We start from the raw sequence: 19269 nt of genomic DNA, 5'->3' as shown, positions 1-19269 counted from the left end.
AAAAGTCCTCCCCTGCAAGAAACTCCTTTCCGTGTCCAGCAAGTAGTAGAATAAAATTTCAGTTATTCTTAAAGAATTTTAGCTGTTTCATTATAGATCCTTCTTATTATATGAAACAAGATGATTTTGAAATGTGCATTCGTGATCGAGTTATATATTCATATTCGATGCTGAGAAGATTTTTAATCAAATTCGTTGTAGGGACTCGTTAAGCTTAGCTTTTACCTTTGCATGCACCTCGTCCTCTTTCCTTGCTTAATAATAATAATAACTCATAACCCACAACCCACAACCCACCACCAATGGGAGTTTATTAGAGCAAGTTCTCATACATGGAGGTGATGCTAGCGTCCTCCTTTTGCTTAATGAGGCCTGGTATAGGCCCAAGTTATATCCAGACACACCTCCTTGACAAAGGGCCATTACCAATGACAGTTGGATCAGGAAGGTCCCCAAACCTCCTGCTTGGGAGCCAGAAAAGGTACTTTCCAACAAGCAAGGCAACATGGTGGACCATAGATCGGTTTCTTTTCATCAATGTTGCTGTTGTGGTTGTGAACTAGCCCAGCTGAAATCCCATTTTTTCTTTAGTCCAACACCAGATGGGCTGGGGCTCAATGTTTGCTTATCCCTGTTTTTATGAATCCATGATGAGTTCAGTTTGTTGCATGTTTAGGAGACTGAAACCGGATCACTGCCGTTCCACCTATGGGATGCCACATTTTTGGCTGATGAAATTTCCACTTCGAGCTCAACCGTTTTACACAGAGAGGATCGAACCAGTGTTCAAAATATCATCACAAATCAATCACTTTACTGGATGTGCTACAAGCAACTGGAAACACAACACTGGCCTTGCCTCTGTTAACGCTGAGCTTTCCCCCACTAGGATCTTTCACCTTGTGTGGCACATGTCTCAGTCCAGTTAATGGGTTTGTTGGCCCGCATTCGCAAACTCTGTTGGGCTAATCTGAGATGAACCCGGATGAACCAGTCACTATTTTTGCATGAAGCAGAGGCCATGTTTAAAACTGGATTAATATTCTGTGTCAGATAGGAATCACATATAGGCACCAGCCTTGTATCTTGTGAAAATGGTCTCAAGCCCATCAAAACCCCATATTAGAACTTCTTACATTGGTCAGCAATACATCATTTTTCCCATCCTCTACGTGATGGACACAACTCAATGTGACAAACACTCTGCTCTGGAAGTGATCTGATACTTTGATCACCCTAAAGTCCCAACCATCCCATAAATATTCCATTCTTTTTCTCCTCTTTTTGGGATACACATATATTTCAAATGTTCCAAACCAGAGCGAAGAATATAATTAAGCCAGTGAGCGAGGTCTAATCAAATTGTCGGACTAATAGAAGACATAATTATCAACCGTGATTAGTGCACCAAAAATTCTTTCCTTATGGATTCTTTCATCTAGAAAGGTGGGGAAAACTAAAGGGGAAAAGCAAAACAATCCAAATGGGAAAAAAAAAAAAAAAAACCAGAACAAATTTGACTGAAGGGAGGGTAAAGATCTGGCTGTTGGTAAAAAAGTATCGAACCTAGAAGCAAGATTCTTCCCCGGCGGCAAGAAGGAAGAGAGGACACTTTTTAAGATCTGAATAACCATTCAAGGATATTGTTCGTGGAGCTGCTTTGTTGTTTCCACCACAAAACAAACTTTTCATTTAGTACATGGAATTGGATGCCCACCTCCAGCAATAACATCTCAGTGGTGACCCGATGCCCCTGCTGATAAAAACATGGCCTATAAGACACACACAACTCAAAAACTCCATATTTTTAATCTTCTATAAATATATGCATCTTGCAATTCTATAAATCAACGTAAATTTCATATCCACCTAAAATAAAATGCACGTGCTGTTCTTTCCATTATTCCAAAAGGGCCTGAGTGTGATGTGAAACAACAAAATATTTTTTATGAAAACGGTCCAAACTCAAGGGGGATCCGGAATCTGTGACTGGCACATGTGCGCACTCCTCTCTTCTCGATCTGGTTCCATCCTTCAAATTCGTCGGTTATCGTCTTTTTTTTTTTTTTGGTTAATGTAAATGATGGATGTAATCTAGCTAAGTCCCCAAAAAGATCACAACATATAGCAATAATGTAATCAAGCGAAGGAGAATAAAATTCAAAGGACCATTATGAACGCCAAAAGAGAATTCTAAGCAACGTATTTTGTCCTTCACACAATAAGATTATGGATTGAAAACTACATCACAAAATGTACATGGCAGCAAAATCTTTTTTTCCCAATCGAAGGGAAAAAAAGCTGTACATATTTAATACATAATTCAAATCTTGGAACAGATAAAATAAGTAAACTAAAGATGGCCATCTCATTTGGATTTGCCACACAAGAAACGACAAGTGGGGGAAAATTAAAAATCAAATTACAGAAAATAAATGTTTGAAGGAAATTTAGAAGAAGAAAATGGGGAGGAAGGGAAAAACAGTAGTCACCGTGATCGTCATCTTTTCCAACTTCGACTTCTTGATAATGGATCTCTGGCTCCACCAACGACCCAAGTCTCCTTTGCAATGTCGGAAGAAAATTTGTAGAAATCATTGTTATATTTCATCACCACCAGATTTTCTTTCTTCTTTTTATTCTCTTCCTCCATAATTAACATTGCTTTCTTTGCTTCTTGATCTTCTTCTTCCTCTTCTTCTTTTTCCTTTTCTTTGTCTTTCTCTTCTAACCAGCTTTTTGAGGGGGCAGACCTACAACGCATTAGTAAGAGAGCATTTGGAGGAGGAACTGAAGGTGCAACCGCAGATTCTTCACCGTATGACTTGCTTTTCTCTTTTATTTCTTCTTTATTGGAGCCACAGCTCTGATTTTCTTGCAACACCATAAACCATTTGGAAAAGATAGTTCTTGAAGTTTCATTATCATCACTCTCCTCTACACCCACTTGGTTATGTTGATATTGATCTCCATCTTCTTCTTCATCATCAGAAGTGTTTCCCGATTCAGGAAAAGACCCGAAGCACCGAAAATCGAATCTTATGCTTCGCAAGCATGTCAAGAACTGCATGATTTCTTTCTTAAACCCTAGCGCTTCAACCCAAGTGGGCCTCTTCTTGTGCTTTTTGTTGTTGTGAATCCTCTCAATCTCCTCCATGACTGATTGCCAATTCTTGCAGGAACTGGTTTTGTGCCTGACCTTGATCTGGCCAGCGCAGGTGACTTTGGGAGACGTTGGTTCGGAGATTTCCGTGCCCATTGGCTTGGTTTTGGCCCATAAGAGTGGGCTGGCTTGGCCACCATTTCTGGTGCTAGATTTCTTGAGGTGGTGGGGGTGGTTATGGTGGTGCTGGTGGTGCTGGTGCTGGTGCTGGTGCTGGTGGCGCTTGCTTGGTTCCGAAGGCCTAGCTGGACTGCATATGGGCTTGGGCATTAGCGTTAGATGGGCTCTAGATGGAAAACATACCAATAGATCAGCTGAAGGAGCTGCTTTCCCTTCTCTTCCCTTCATCTTTTCTCTTCTTCTCCTAACTTCTTCTATTCTGTGCTTTATTTCTTGCCCTTCAGATCTTGCACTTGCTCAACTGTATGGTTTTGGGTGTTAGGAGTAGTGTATTGAATGGTTTTTTAAAAGAAAGGAAGAGGGAGGCCTTGACAGCTTTCCTTTCCTTTTGCCCCCTTTTTTTATGCGTTTTCTCTTTACTACCTGTTTGTTAATTTATTTTTCTCGCCCTCCTTTTTGCTCTCTTTGAAATGGGGTCACAAGGGACTAGGGAGCTTCTTTCTTGGCCTTTACTTTTTGCCAATGCCCAGCAAAACAAATTGAATAAAGAAACAGAAAAAAAAAAAAAGAAAAGGGAGAACTCACAGCCCACGAGCCTTGTTCATGATCCAATCATGCCCCCAACTTGTAAGTTGTGAGCCCATGCCAGTCTTGCCCATGATTCATGCCCTATTACCAATGGCCACATATTCCTTTTGTAGACAAATACCAAACCAGCCCTCATGTGCTAGCCATAAAATAAGAGGAAGACAAGAAATTGGCCCGTTCCCTAGTACAATGTTGTCATTTTAATATCAATATCGGGCTGAATATTCATATTTGGGCTGAACAAATTCTGAAACTAGCATAGCACATTAGCACTGCTTATAGTTATGTAATTTGAGAGGGGATGAATATTGATCTATAAGCCAGAGCTAATAAATGGAATTTTTCACATGAAGAGAAAAGGAACACCGAAAGTTTGAGAAAAGAATTTATAAAAGCGAGGATGCCATAATGAAGGGGGGGAAATGCACTTGAGAACATGAGACGCTGGCCCCTCACCACTCACCTTGCGTTGGGATCATACTTCGTTGCTTTAATTTTGTTGATACGAACCTTCTATGAGGTGGGTTGAGCTTATCCTCGTTCTTGTGATTTACACTTTCTATTATTCCAATGATACATAACAGAAAAACTCATGATGGCACAAACAATAAAAACAAATTTGTTATTGTCATTATTATTATTATCAAACTTGTGAATTACTAATTCACTAAAATGGTTTTACTTGGTCAAGATTTCATAATTTAGTGTAGACTGTACATAATTTTGGTGTCTTCTCAGTAGGGTGTAGTGCTTTAGCCCATTGAAACACCTAAACTAACAGCTAAGTAGGCCTTCAGTAGGAGTTGGCATGACTAGTGCATGTCACAGAGGGTCATAGCCTTTTTTACACGGCAGCCAAGACATTGGTAAGGCAATCTTGCTGAGGAGTGACAAAAAGGGAATTTTATATGGTTGCTTCACTTGCTTGGTCTTCACTTTTATTGTTGATCTTTAGGAAAAGGTTGATAAAGCATGCGGGCCGAGGAAGCCAAGGCTTAAAGTTGGATAAAATACAATTATAAAACGTAAAAGCATTGCAATGGTGCATGTCCCTATTATGAAAATTTATATATCTTAAGAGAAATGTAGGGGTGGGGAGAAGATGGTTGGAAGTGGGGCTGTGGGGGGTTGAGTTCTGAAAAAGATATGTGGATGGGAGGTGAGTAGATGATGTGAAGAAGACCCAGTTAGATTCCTTCCTATCATGAGTAGCATGCCCTGCCTACTCTGATTTTTTCTTAATTTCCCCTGGGGCCTATCTTTCAATGACTCGAAGAGTTTGCGAACACAACCACACCAACCGTCATGTTATAGTTGATTCGATGTGAAATTCACAGCACTCCGGCATCAAGTGTAGGGAATTGAATTATGTATATCATCATGCATAGGTCATGTAACGTAGACATCTAGTTGGTGTACAAATAAAGTTGAAGTTTCCTTTCAATATAAGGAGTTCAATCTCCCGTCTTAATGTTGGAATCATTGCTAAAGGGTTAAATAATTAGATTGGAGACCCCCCTTTGAAGACAAAGTTTAATTCCTTCTTTTTGTGGGCTAATCTTTATTCCATCGAGTCCTTTTAAACTAAAAATGCCTAAGGCCTATGATGAAAAAGATGGAACAATTAGGTGACCTTTCATAATGCACCCCATTGTTAACACATGATTACCCCCGAGTGAGATGCTAAATCCGATCACTCATCTTTTTCTTTATCATATATGTGATATGGATTTCTATGATGTCTACTCTTGTTAGCAATTAGCATATCAATTTTTTTTTTTTTATGATCTATAGTACTTTCTTTTCCTCCCTGCCCAACTGGGCCAAAGCCCAACAAGCTTCTAAGCTTTCAAAGGGGGTTATGGGGAGGGTAGATTGAATATTATGACAAAATGAACAAAGATTTGAGCCCACAAATGATAAGATGTGATATCATAAAGGATCATGCTTCCACTTTAATTCGAAGGCAAAATGGATTAATAAACCTTGATATTTTAGTATTGCTAGTGATGATTGCCTACCAAATAATCATGGGTAGAATTGTTGAACTAATCAGTTAAGAAAGGATGCCAGTGATTGCCTACCAAATAATCCATGTGTAGAATTGTTGAACTAATCAGTTAGGAAAGGGTACCAGTTTTGAAGTGTTTAAGGATATGCCTTTAATCATGTAACGCTTTGGGAATTATATGCCTAGCTCCCCTACGAAAATAGAAGGTATGGCCATGTTGGAGCTCTCAATAACAATGTTTTACTTTTGATAAAAGAGGTTATTGAAAGTTGTTATGTTTTTTATAATATATTTTAATTATTTTCAGTTATTTTTTAAATATAATAAATAAAAAAATATTTTTGGAAAGTATTTAAAAATACATAAAGAAAGTTTAAAAACCTTCCAAGTTTCCTTGTTTTAAAAAATCTTACCAAACAGTTTTTAAAAACTATATTTTAAGAATTTTACACTTTTATTAGGAAAGCTCGGAAAAAAACACAACTTTTGTGGAGAATAGTTTTTAAAATAGGACCATTGTAAAAATATTTTCAAATGGAGAAAGTTATTTTTAATAGGGGTGAAACTTGGACCAATTCACCCTGATTCAATCCAAACCTAACTTTACGTTTTGGGTGAGCTTTGTATAATCATTTTCAATACTTGGATTGAGTTTGTATTAAATTTTTTCAACATCTTTTATAATATTTATAATACATATTATCTTGTATAATAATATTTATTTTCTTTTTGTATTTTTAATGAAAAAATCAAATTATGTTGCATCATATATTTTTCATTTTTTACAAATATATATATAAATTTATATTTATTCTCTTATTGCTATCTTAAAATTTTATTCTGTTTACTATTTAAATTTTCATATAAATACATTAAAAAAAGTTTTTTAAAAAATATTATATATGAATTTTGAATTATATCAACCCAAATTTAATTTGACTAACTTAAGTTCAAGTAAATTAATTCGAATCTAACTTGAACAACCTAAATTCAACTCAAGCTTAAAAAACTTAAAAAAAATGAGGTTGAACTAGATTTGAATTAAATACATCATGTTAAAATTCGAGTCAGGTTGAACTCAAGTTGATTATTTCTTAATTCGGATTGAATTCAGATTATTTATCAATTCAATTAATCAATCCAAGTTACAGACCTAATTTAAAAATATATACATATATTTTAATTTAAATATAATTTGTATTAATTTTTTTATATATAAAATAATTAAATTTCATATCATTATATTCTAAATTTCTAATAAGTATTTTCTTATATTACCCGTAAGCCTAAAATTATTTTAGTAAACATCATTTTTTACAATTGGTTTTTGGAAAGAGTGGTAGAAATATCAAAATTATCTTTTATTTCTTAATTCAGGTTGAGTTCTGATGAGTTATCAATTCAACTAATCGGTCCAAGTTATGACCTTAATTTTTTTTTTAAATCATTTTAATTCAAATATTAAATTTAAAATATAATTTGTATTATTATTATTATTATTTTTTATATAAAAAAATTAAATTTCATATCATTATATTCTAAATTTCTAACAATTGGTTCTTCGAAAGAGTGGTAGAAATATCAAAATTGCCTTTTACTGGAACAGGGCCAGTATTCGTTCATACCAAAACCCTAAACCTTGAAAGCAGGTTTAGGGTTATGGTTGACGGTGAAGAGCTCGGCAGGAAGCAGAGGTTGGGGAAATATCATATGTGATAGTATTCAAGGGATGCTCTGTTTCTCGTATTACAATCGCAGGCAAGCACTCGTCTCCATTCTCTTTACTCCATGTAAATGTAATTGATGCTATCAAATGACTCTATATATCTGCAAAAGCCTCATCTCGCTCTATCTCAAAAGCTCTCAACACCACCTCCACAAACCTCACTTCTCCTGCTCCCTCTCTCTCCTCTTCTTCTCCTCCTCCGGACCCCAAAAAAAGAAACCAGCTATCCCCGTCTCTACTGCCGATTACTTGATCAAGCGGCACCAGTTCTCCCAAGAAACCGCTCTAACGGCCGCTTCTGTGATAACATATTTGAAAAAACCCGAGAAGTCCGATTCCATACTAGCATTCCTCAAGGAAAGCGGTTTTTCCCAGACCCATCTCGAGAAAACAGTCAAACGAGTCCCCCGTGTTCTCTCTGCCAACCTTGACAAGACCATCAAACCCAAAATCAAGATTTTCCAGGATTTGGGCTGTACGCCCACCGACATTGCTTATATTATATCGCAAGACCCGTGGATCCTAAATAGGAGTGCTAATAATGGCTTGATGCCATCAATTGTAGCATTGCAGAGTGTTATGGGTTCGAACTCGGATGTCTCTAAGGTTTTGAAGATTTGTGCGCGGTTTCTGAAACATGATTTAGGGAAGACCTTGAAACCTAATATTGAATTCATGAAGAGTTGTGGAATCAGCACGTCACAGATAAAGAAAGTTGTATTTAGCTTCCCGAGATTTTTGCTGCATAAGCCGGAGAGTATTAAAGATTCTGTGAGGAGGGTTGATGAAATGGGGTGTGATAGAAAGTCTAAGATGTATCTTCATGCAATTCGAAATTTGAGTTCAATGACACTAGAGAATTGGGAACTGAAATTGAAACTTTTCCGGAGTCTGGGATTTTCAGAAAATGAAATTGTAACATCGTTTAGGAAGGCGCCTCAGGTTTTTGCACTATCTGAGAGGAAAATTATAGAGGGAACCAGATTTCTGCTTACTGTAGGGAATTCTGATATGTCTTATTTGGTTAACCATGCAGAATTGCTTATTTTCAGCATTGAGAAAAGGCTCAAACCCCGTTTTCGGGTCTTGGAGTTTTTGCAAGGTAAGAATTTGCTTCCAAAAAGGCCTAGCGTGACCACCATTTGCAAGATATCTAATAAACAGTTCATTGGAAAGTACGTGCTTCCTTATTCAAATGAAGTTGGGGATTTATACATGGTTAAAGAAGGTTCATAGACATCAAAACTGCTGTTATTGAGACTCTCATATGAAAACCATGCTGATAAATAGATCTCAATACCATCTTGACTTCTGTTGGAGTTCTGCATTCTGGGAACTGCTCTTTAACAGATGGTATGGGAAAAGAAGCGAAGAGAAGATGGAGGTGATGGCAGGTGTTAGTTACTCTATTTGCACAAAATATTTACATTTGCACTAGTGCTTAGGAACTCTTCTTGCACTAAATCTTCATATTAGTTATTTTGTATCCTTGGTATTAACAGGGAGAAAACTATTAAATCTTCATGTTACTGCATCATACTTATTGAGTTAGAACATATTTTTTAATTGCTATATCTTGTTTGATTTGAGGCAACATTTTGATTAACCATATCAAGTAGCATGTTGGTATGCACTGGCAATATCGTGCCAGAAAAATCGTGTTTTCCCTTGCAGCCTTTTTTCCTCTTATTTGTTTGTAACTTATGGAGCTGGGCCAAAGTGTATTTAGGCGAGGAGTCTCTCTCCCTTATAGGCTTTTTGGAGTGGGTAGCATCCACTTAAGGGGAGGTAGTCTTTTTTTGGTCTTGTAGCTCTTTTTTGAGGCTTTAGCCGCCTTGTATACTCCCTGTATGCTCTGTGGCTTTTAGCCTTTTTCTAATGCATATCTTGTTTACTTATAAAAAACAAAAAGATTGTGTATATATGTGTATTATAGTAAATAAATTTCTAGTGTATTTTGTTTCACAAACACCAAGTATTTTGAGGTGTATGCAACTTTCTTGTTTCTAACTTGTCATCTACTAGCAGATATGTAATATCGTAAAATGTGTAATTCATTCACACTCATCTTGGGGCATAAAAGAATGTGCATACATTCATCTTGGGCTTAAAAGAATGTGCATGCATGTGTATTATAGTTGATAAATTTCAAGTGTATTTTGTCTCTGAAGCATCAAATATTGTGAGGTGCATGCAACTTTCTTGCTTCTAGATTGTCATTTCCTAGCAAATATGCAATGCATCCAGAGGGGATGACAACACACCCATGATCTTGGGTTTGGGGCTTGGGCATAACCCATTCCACATAACCCAAGTGGGGATGACAATACTCTCATCTTGAGTTCCCACCTGGGTCGAATCAGCTCTGGCCTTATGCATCACCCATCATCTAGGGTTGGGGACTTGAGCACAACCCATTCCACATAACCCAAGTGGGGATGACAACACACCCATCTTGAGTCCCCTCCCAGGTCAAACCATCTCTGGCCTCACACATCAATGGTCATTTTCTCCTAGGGAGGGGCATTGTTGCATACCTAACAATTCCTTCCCCTAATAGGGGGCTCCTGTGGCTTGAACCTATGACCTAGCTCTAAGACCAGTTATTAGAATTAAGGACTTAACCATCTCATCTTAAAACCAATTGGTTGTTAGTGGGGTCAAGTTAGTCCTCTTTGTGTGGTTCGATGTCATACTCATTTGCACTCATTTTAGAACTTAACCATCTGGGGTACACAGTGGGGCGAGACCCATCCCACACAACACACCTATCTCGGGCCTTGACCATTTTTTGACCTTACACATTCATTCCAAGATCATTTGTAAATAGCCTTTTTCCCTAGGGAGCAACATTGTTGTATATCTAATAGCCTTTTTATCATTTACTCCAAACTTCCATTGTACATTTGATACAATTCTACAGGTAAGTGTGTGATGCTTTCTACTTACAGAAAAAAGAAAAAGAAGAAGAAGAAGAAGAAGAAGAAGAAGAAAAGAAAACCACAAAGACAACAAATCTGGCTGCTTGGAACAACACAAACAAACAAAAGGGAAAAAGAAGAAAAACCTTTTGGAACTTTCTGTTACAATCTTAAGACAGGATCTGACAACAGATTACTTACGAAATTGGTGAAAATGCTGTAAGGAATCACTGGTTCAATAGTCTGATAAATTTGCAAAGAGCCAACCTGTTAATCAAGCTTCTTAGATTACCTGAACTGAGTTGATTTTAATTGTGGGTACAGAGCAACAAACCTTTTCTTTGTCCTGGCATACACCATCCTGTTTGCTTTTCATTCTGTTGATCTTGTTCCCATTAAATGATTGCTGCCAGTTCTTTTCAGCTTAAGATCTAATTTGTCCCAGGGCATATGTAGCAGTATCAAATTATCCTGCACTTTAGGATGTCTGCGGCAGCTTATCTGTCTTCAAATTGACTTCTCACACGCTCCTCTATTAAGTAATGGGCACAAGCAACAATCAATGTGTGCCAGATCGGTGAATCATGGCCAGATGCTGTAATTTTCTACCCAGACAAGTGGATGACTTTCTGCATCTAACTCTCTAAAGTTCTGAATGTTGCTAATGTTGTTTGTGGGTTACCAATAACAACATCGACCTTTGTTAAAATTACCATGTGTTGTTGATGACTGAATGACAGTAATTATCTTTGCTAATGTTTCCTGTGGGTTGCATTTGTTGACTTGTTATTGACAGGATGAAACTATATGGTCACAATAAATCTGAAACAGGAAATCAGCAAATGAGGATTGCATGGCAGCAGTGGCAGCAGGGAGAGGAGTACTAGTGGTACTGGTTTGTTATTTCTTTTTGTAGAATTAGTTATCCTTTTTTACATGGTGATGTTTATTTTGCGTTGTCAGACTAGTTCTTTCTTCAGTTTGAGGTCCAAAAATAAATTGCTATAGAAATATCTATCATCGTTGATGCAATACAATAATATGAAAACCCTACATACTGCTATTGTTATCCTTATATGTTTGCACCAGAACACTTTCAGAAAGAATCAATCTAAGTGGCACCTGTAGAAGATGAGATCAGTGAATCTGAATTTTCACGAAATGCTCCATGTTCTAATTGGGTGTCATCCGATTGTCCTAAATGGCTTCAAAAGTGATTTTTCCTGTGAATCCGTTTCCTGAATGCTTTAGGTTTCTTGTCTAACTTGACCTTGTGACCTTGTGTGATGAATGTTTATTCCCTTATTCAACCTTGCATTAACTTGTTGGCTCAAGCTAGTCTGTGGTGGTGAATCCCGTCCTTCATTTGCAAGCATGGCCTGATGCTAGGATATTAAATGTGGCTCATTTTCATGCTCTTCAACCACCCAAGATCTTGTTGTCACAACAACATAAAATGTCTTATGATTCGTCATTGTTATCAAGAGATTGTCGAAAGTTTTTATCAACCCTCTCCTTCCAGAACTGAATTCAGTCGTCCATGCAGCTTTTTCTCAGTGAGGACACCAATCAGCGTGCATAGTTGGAGAAAAGGCAAGAATGCATTTCTTCCTGGCTTCTGGGAATTTTCCACAAAGACTTGGGGAGGGGTAATTTACCCTTTATTTCTCCTGACTTTGTGGGTTAGGGGCTTCTAGAACTTTGGGTTCAATTGATCTCGCAACAACTTTTCAAAGAAGCTATTTTTATTTCCATTCCTAGCCAATAAGTCAATTTGAGCCAAAACTGACTTGTCAACCTAGAGTGTGACATGTAAAATTAAATATTTGAAAAATTTTGTAGTAAATTTTATTTAATTTCCAAAACATTCTACTTGGTGATTTTAACCATATTATACTTTACAAGATCGTTACTTATATTTATTACTTACCCACAACTTGCAATTGATTTTATTTATCAATTTTAATTAAAAAAATCACTAAAAACACACATGCATATAGGTATGCGTATCTAATATATACTAGTTTAACCAAATTATACTTTCTCAGTCACGCTTCATGCTTAATTAATTTTATTTTTCTATTTTAATTAAAAAAAATATTAAAAACACACGGAGACTGATACAATAAATGACCATATATGGATCATGGTAAGAAAATTTGTGGGTGATCAATTAAAAGGGCAGGGCCTGTGCAGATGTCTCATTGTTACATGCATGGATCCATTGGTAATTTTTTAGTTGAATGTGGCTCTTCATATGGATTTTCACCTTTGTTACTCTGGCCGACAGGGGGATCTCATTTGGTTGACCATGTCGATGGTGCTTTCATTGTAGGTTACCATCTTGAATAGTCGAGTCTTATGTCAAAGATTTGTGATCAAGTGGATATTATTAAATAAGAGGTGAACCATCTGTATGGTAAATCAACACGTGTCAAATGGCATGATGATGAGGCAAAACGATTGAAGTTTTGGAGGCTTCTGCTGGGCCATCATGGGAATGGGAGAAGTATGGATCCTTTATTTATTTGGATTGTACCTGAATTTGGAGTTTGGGTAATTCACGGCTTCCCTCACTTCAATCTTGGCTGCTTCGACCTAAATTTTTCTTTCATCTGAAGGCCTACATTTAATTCTGAATTTGGTTTGGAAGTTAAAAGGTTCATTAAATTAATTCATTTGCTTGGCTGCTTGAACTGAGACCGTTGAATTTTGTGGTATTATTTTTGAAGTCTTTAAGAAAAAAATTATATGAATATAGTTTAGAAGTTAATAAAAAATTATATGAAAAACATGGAATCAGATTTTACCTTCCCCAAGGTGAGAGAGTTTATGTAAATTGATATTCTTGCGAATGGGCGTTGCAAGAAGCTTTGAAAAATAAGGAGGAGGACAAACAAAATAAGCATTTACAGAGGTTGACTTTATCATTTCAGAGACGAATATTGAAGTACAAAAGGCCTGTACGTGCTGATTGGGGTTATCATAGCCTCCTCATCACACATATATTTATCGAAAATTGAAATTGAAAAACCACTCCCCGTTCAATTAACCTTGAAAAATTTTCATATATACACAACTCCACGGAATCATCAAGTCTAATGTATAATCCTATAGCAGAAATGCAGGGCCAATTTTACAGTAATGAAAAAGAAGAAAAATAGAAAACCAAATATGGAAAAGAAAAATGGAGAGTGGTATATGGAGGTGGGAGGGGGTAGGGGTTAACTTAGAAGGAGTTCATCTCGAGGAGGTAAGTCCGAGTCTTGAGCAGAGTCCTAGCGGCTTCTCCGAACATCCCTTCAAACGCATCACAAACTAACCCAGGCTCCTCCGTCCCCATCTTCCTCCCATCCTTAATCGGTGTCACTACCACCAGGGTGGCCCCCCCCATTCTAACTCCACACCCCTCGAGCTCCAGCAACGGTTCGTGTCTCATCCTCATCTGCACTGCTGGCACCTTTGTTCTACTCTTATCCCTCTCGCCAGGTTCAACCGCCTCTTCCTCCTGTTCCTCCTCCCCCTCCCCATCCCTGCACTCTCTCAACGCCTCCCTATCCATCACCACCGTGCCTTCTCCATCCCTATCCCTCAATACCAACCTCTCCAGCTCTCTGTGCTCCCTTATCAACTCCTTCAGCAAGTAGTGCCTTGCCGACGCCGCTATCAGCGCACTTATCGTCCACACCACTCTCACCTTCAACCCTCCATCCATATCTCCCCCAAAATCCAACTCTTCCCCCTCTCCCAGCCCGCGGTACCCCATGATGACGCAACTCTTCAGCCTCTTTCCGAACTCCGCCTTCCATTTCAGAACCGCCCCCTTCTCCAAACACAGGTCGCCCCCTGGTAACTCAATCTCCAGGTTCCTAATCCTGTCGAACCCCCGCAGGATTTGGGTCGGGGAGTTGTGCGGCCGAGGTTGGATTGGTAGTGATTTTGGGGATATGATATGGTGCAGCGATCTGAAGATGGATTTAAGGAAGCTGAGGAAAAAGGAACCATCTGAGTCAGTGGAGATGACACGATCCACCTTCAAGACCAGAGTCTCTGCCTGAGGAACCAACGAGTTGAAACGCTTGGAGACGGCGCGGCACCGAATTAGGGTTTTGATGTCTGCAACTGAGTTGAAGATGACTAGGATAAGCGGGTCTGGTAATCGATCGAAGCTGTCTTCGCTCATCTGATGCATATTGTATCGGTGTAGCTAGCTCTAGGATCTAGCGGAGGTGAATCGGGTGGTGAGATGAGCGCACAAAATCTCCCAACTATCTATCAGCAATCCGTGCTTTGATTGAATCAAAGCCCAGAGTGTGATATGAGAATGGACTCAAGGCCCATTATGCTTTATGGGGGGGGGGGGGAGGGGAGTGGCTTTGACGGTTGACCCACGCCCACCCTCCACAGCCGGCTTTGAATTTTATTGGATACCCCTTGAATCACCCTGTAAATTCTAATCAGTTATCACATTTCGGAATTCGTATGATGACATGGTGCATGCTCCCGAACTCCTCGTGGTTGTGGTTGATGGCTGCCTAAATCTTTTCTTCTTGTTAGTTATTCATCTCATGCGTCCTAGTTGAATACAAACTAAAGCACTAGGTCATTAATGAGCTTCGACCTATACAATGGGTTGAAAACTTGAAATGGGGCTGATTCCACCACTCTCCTTTGAATTTTTCTGATTGGAGTATTTGCTAGAGCTTGGAAGGTTCGACCATGATTATTAGTCATAATCCATCACATGGCCAAGGACTGGTGCCTTGATGTTACGGGTTTGTGGGTGAATGACGGCCAATGGGAAAACCATTTAATGAGATGGACAGCCACCGATAGGAAATAGGATAGGGCAAATCCTGAAGATACGACTGGGCCGTGGGTTCAGACATGATTTTCAGCCAAATATTTGGTACAGTAGGCCTGTCCTCATTTCCTCATCAGGTATTATTGTGGCCCCCCATTTTAAATTCGGTTCTTTTTTCTTCCTTCCCAACGCCAATTTGTCTTTCCCAACTTTAATTGGAGTAACCACATGGTCTCATGAAACATGCATGACGCCAAGCACAGGTCGCTCCGCGTCTGCAACAGAAAATTCACTACTTTTCTCTAGGACTCAATTTCTTTACTCTGCTTCTTGCTCTTTGATTATACATGGTTTCATGGAAAATACAAGGCAGACCCTGTAATGGGTGTGTTTCCCCTTCTGTGATTAGTAGTTTATGCCTGATCACGGGCTGTCTTTTACTGTTCACTTGAATAAGTTATGCCACGGAATCTGATTCTCGACAATTCAAATTTGTGATGCGATGCTTTCGAGTTTTAGGTGTTAAAAATTTGAAATGCCTCCCGTCTGCCATGCAATTCAAAATGTTGAATTTTCTCATTTCTTATCTATTGCACCGTATTAAGCCTTAATGTCAAAAGCAGCGAAAACATGTTCTTACTCCTTTGTACCAATCCTGGTTATATTTTGAATACCCTTAAAAGCACTCGTCATTGAAATTGTGAGGTTGGTCATCCTTCTATTTTACTGAAATCCATGTAAAAAGCCTAGTGTCAGACAACCTAGACTAAGATCATGAACAATCTTTTAAAACAACCTACCTCCAACTTTATTTAAAATTGATTTTATTTGAGTTGAGAACCCATTATGATAATTTTGAAATACATTCATTCCTCTCCTTTTTGTTTCATTTCAATCCAAGTCCTTTTAAGTTTTAACCCATAAATCAAAAGAACTAATTTAAGTGAAAGATTATATTTGACTATAACCATGAGCAGTCCTTTGGCATAGTGTAGTTCAAATCCAATACTAAATTGATCTTGTTTTATTGGAGCTCACGTCTACTTCTCTTTTACATTTCATTTCAATCCAAATCTCTCTTCCATAAGTCAAAGAGAACCAATTTCAGTGTGATCCGCTCATCTTGTGGTCACTGTTGCGCATTACAGGTCCAATCCACCTGGGAAGTGCAGTTAATTGATAATTGGAATAGCTAATCCAAAGGGCCATATGCTAGGTTGGCTATGTTCTGTTGGTATTGGTACCATATGCATATATGTATTGTGGATTCCAGCTGATAAAAAGCTATTAGTGCCTTAGTGTGATTCTAACACAAACACGTCTGCAAATTTTGTTGGTTTATGGAGATTGGCAACAGCAGGAGCCTAGGCTTCAGGGTTGAAATGTTTTTGGGTCCTGAAGATGATGAAGTGGACCCAACCCTGGGCCCCCTATCCAACTCCCAGGAAAGAACATCCAAAGGATTGAGGCCAGCATACGAAGTGGAAATCTTGTATGGAAGCCCAGCCCAAATAACTAGCTTGGGGATTGGGGCATTGGGGCCTTGAGGGAGGTTAGTTAATTCAGTTGAGTTGAACAAGTAAAAGGAAGCTAATTATAGGGAGGACATTGACTGGAAGATTGTGTCGTGAAAGTTGAAACAGAGCTGTCTGTGACCCTGTTTTTCTCAACCTCCCATTGTGAGGTGTGGCACCAGCTCATCCCATTCCCATGCAATCCATCTCAATCCTCCAAACTCGATACCCTCCTCCCTCCCCTCAGTACCGCTCCTCATCTCTCCATGGAGGAGCGGGTTCCACCAGTTACCGATGCCCATGGAAATGCTGACCTCTTCCCCGATTCCCAAAACATCTTCCGGTCGGGCACTTATGTTGTCCAAGTCCCCAAAGATCAAATCTACCGCGTTCCACCGCCTGAAAATGCTTTGATTGCAGAACGCCATCGTTCCCCTGCTCAGAAGAAAAAGTCATATCGTTCTCGCTGTTTCATTCTCTGCATCCTCATTTGCATCATTGCCGTTATTGTTGCCATAGCAGCCGCCGTTTCCTCTCGAGTTCTTCATCCTAAGAGTCCCATATTCCACATTCAGCATCTCGTGGTTACCAAGTCCTCCCATTCCCGTCCACAATATAAAATCACGTTAAAAGCAAAAAATCCCAATTCCCATACTGGCATCACGTACGAGGCTGGTGGTCATGCTTCTCTCTCTTTCAAAAACCATGAAATAGCAGATGGAGATTGTCCGACTTTCTCCCAAGGCCAGAAGGACTCCACAGTCTTTGTTGTACCACTAAGTGGCTCGAAGAGTGCATTGCCTAAAGAGATTGAGAGGAGCATCAAAAGCCAAAATTCAACAGCACACACCTCTCTTTCTCTGTCTCTGTCAATGGATTATCCCATCAAACGAAGAGTTTGGTTGTTCAAAAGGGGTAAGCGACTTGCTGTTTTATGCAATGTAACAGTGGATACGTTGGCAAAGGGTACCCGTGTCCTATCCCAGGAATGTCATAGCTAAAGCCAACCCTACACAAATATGTGGGCTGACTGCAGAGGCAGCCATGCGATGGAGGTGGTAATTGTACCCATCTGAACCTGTTTTCTATAATAATCTTTCCTTTTTGGGTCCTTTTCCACTTTTTTATTTTCATTCTAAAATCCGGACATTGTGAAGAGATGATAATGAGCTTATACTTGTGATCTTGTCTTTTGATCCTGAAATCTTATAATTTACCCGTGTGGCTCAAATCTAGCATCGAGACATTTGTCTCCCCTTTTTTTTTTTAATCCCTTTGCCTTTACTTTTTATTGCAGGTGTTGTACATTAATTGCTTTCATCCACTGTAAACATTTTTCTTCATACATATTGTGCTTTTGAAATCTCTCTCCCACTCCTAATTGAATTTCACGCTTCTCCTTTCCAAATTCTCCTAATTTGTACGAAATGCTGAAATTAATGTTCCTGCATCATAATGGAGTGGCTGAACGCCTCAATGTGACTACCAAAAGCAATCAATCACATGAAGAGAGGTTCAAATACGGCATTATGTGACTGGCAATAAAACTTAGAATATGTGAGAGATTAATCCCAAATTTGGTAATTAGGACCGGGAAACTTGAATATTCAATAAATTAATAACCCCCTTTAAATAATAAAATCTTCTAGTCCCAATTCCAATCAGTGTACTAAATTAATAGCTTCATTAAATGTATAAATAATAATATTTTTAAAAATCTTCACAGGCTCAAAAAAAATATAAATTAATAATTGATAAATGATATAATATATATTAAATAAAATTCATAATAAAACAAATAAAATTTTGATGATATAGGATTGAGTAATTTTTTCTAATTTCTATTTTCTGTAATTACAATTCCTCTGAATCATCACATATTTAAAACTTTTTTATCTATTATCAAACTTCTTTTATCTTTTACAGTATAAAGCTTTGACACAACATCTCTTCTTTTAATCATTTATATCCAAATAAAATGTTAGCAATTCACAATTATCTAGAGGAAGATCATGCAACATTAAGAAGACTAGGAATACGTTTAATAGTGATTTTAGGAAATGTTTTTAACCTTATAACATTTGGAAAATTTCATCTTTGAAGTATTAAAAATGCTAGAAACACTTCTTATAATCACTGTCAAACGTATTCTAGTTGCCTATTTGATAGTGATTTTAAGAAATACTTTTAATATTTTTAATACTTTAAAATTTTTATCATTCAAATATTAAAAATACTAAAAACGCTTCTAAAATCACTCCCAAACACACTCTAGGTCTCATTACAAGGAATGTTCAGCATGTTAATGAGTTCGTAATGGCAAATCACTCGACATTTTATGTTTCTTCCTGCCTTGATTGGAGGCTTAATCCTCCACCTTTAAGCTTAGCAACAACCCTCCCTACACGGTGACTGAAAAGGC

At 38.2% G+C, this 19269-nt stretch overlaps 4 protein-coding genes across 7 annotated transcripts; 2 read left to right on the top strand and 2 right to left on the bottom strand.

Moving 5' to 3' along the window:
* Positions 1-2191: 2191 nt before the first annotated feature.
* LOC117906239 lies at positions 2192-3751 on the bottom strand. The gene has a single exon (XM_034819215.1). The coding sequence runs from the start codon at positions 3509-3511 to the stop codon at positions 2501-2503; it is 1011 nt and encodes a 336-aa protein (XP_034675106.1). The 5' UTR covers positions 3512-3751; the 3' UTR covers positions 2192-2500.
* A 3723-nt stretch (positions 3752-7474) lies between these two features.
* Positions 7475-11600, top strand: LOC117907248 (transcription termination factor MTERF8, chloroplastic-like). 4 transcript variants are annotated; one of them, XM_034820721.1, is made up of 2 exons: positions 7475-11126; positions 11326-11600. In XM_034820721.1, the coding sequence occupies exon 1, from the start codon at positions 7696-7698 to the stop codon at positions 8842-8844; it is 1149 nt and encodes a 382-aa protein (XP_034676612.1). In that variant the 5' UTR covers positions 7475-7695; the 3' UTR covers positions 8845-11126; positions 11326-11600. The 4 variants fall into 4 exon arrangements, with proteins under 4 accessions (XP_034676612.1, XP_034676615.1, XP_034676614.1 ...); XM_034820724.1 differs by having other exon boundaries at positions 7475-10748; positions 10975-11582; XM_034820723.1 differs by having other exon boundaries at positions 7475-10843; positions 10975-11582.
* Positions 11601-13537: 1937 nt separating this feature from the next.
* Positions 13538-14879, bottom strand: LOC117905311 (F-box protein At1g22220). Its single transcript, XM_034818211.1, has one exon. It carries the CDS (start codon positions 14719-14721, stop codon positions 13759-13761), a length of 963 nt encoding a protein of 320 aa, XP_034674102.1. The 5' UTR covers positions 14722-14879; the 3' UTR covers positions 13538-13758.
* A 1502-nt stretch (positions 14880-16381) lies between these two features.
* Positions 16382-18204, top strand: LOC117905312 (NDR1/HIN1-like protein 13). The gene has a single exon (XM_034818212.1). It carries the CDS (start codon positions 17114-17116, stop codon positions 17846-17848), a length of 735 nt encoding a protein of 244 aa, XP_034674103.1. The 5' UTR covers positions 16382-17113; the 3' UTR covers positions 17849-18204.
* Positions 18205-19269: the final 1065 nt, after the last annotated feature.

Source organism: Vitis riparia, chromosome 18 (assembly GCF_004353265.1).
Source record: "Vitis riparia cultivar Riparia Gloire de Montpellier isolate 1030 chromosome 18, EGFV_Vit.rip_1.0, whole genome shotgun sequence".
NCBI lineage: Eukaryota > Viridiplantae > Streptophyta > Magnoliopsida > Vitales > Vitaceae > Vitis > Vitis riparia.
This window is presented reverse-complemented; position numbering and strand designations above follow the sequence as displayed.

What these genes read in the sequence shown, in the direction of transcription:
- LOC117906239 (XM_034819215.1), bottom strand. Translation starts at nt 3,511, where the DNA reads ATGAAGGGAAGAGAAGGGAAAGCAGCTCCTTCAGCTGATCTATTGGTA.
- LOC117905312 (XM_034818212.1), top strand. Translation starts at nt 17,114, where the DNA reads ATGGAGGAGCGGGTTCCACCAGTTACCGATGCCCATGGAAATGCTGAC.
- LOC117907248 (XM_034820721.1), top strand. Translation starts at nt 7,696, where the DNA reads ATGACTCTATATATCTGCAAAAGCCTCATCTCGCTCTATCTCAAAAGC.
- LOC117905311 (XM_034818211.1), bottom strand. Translation starts at nt 14,721, where the DNA reads ATGCATCAGATGAGCGAAGACAGCTTCGATCGATTACCAGACCCGCTT.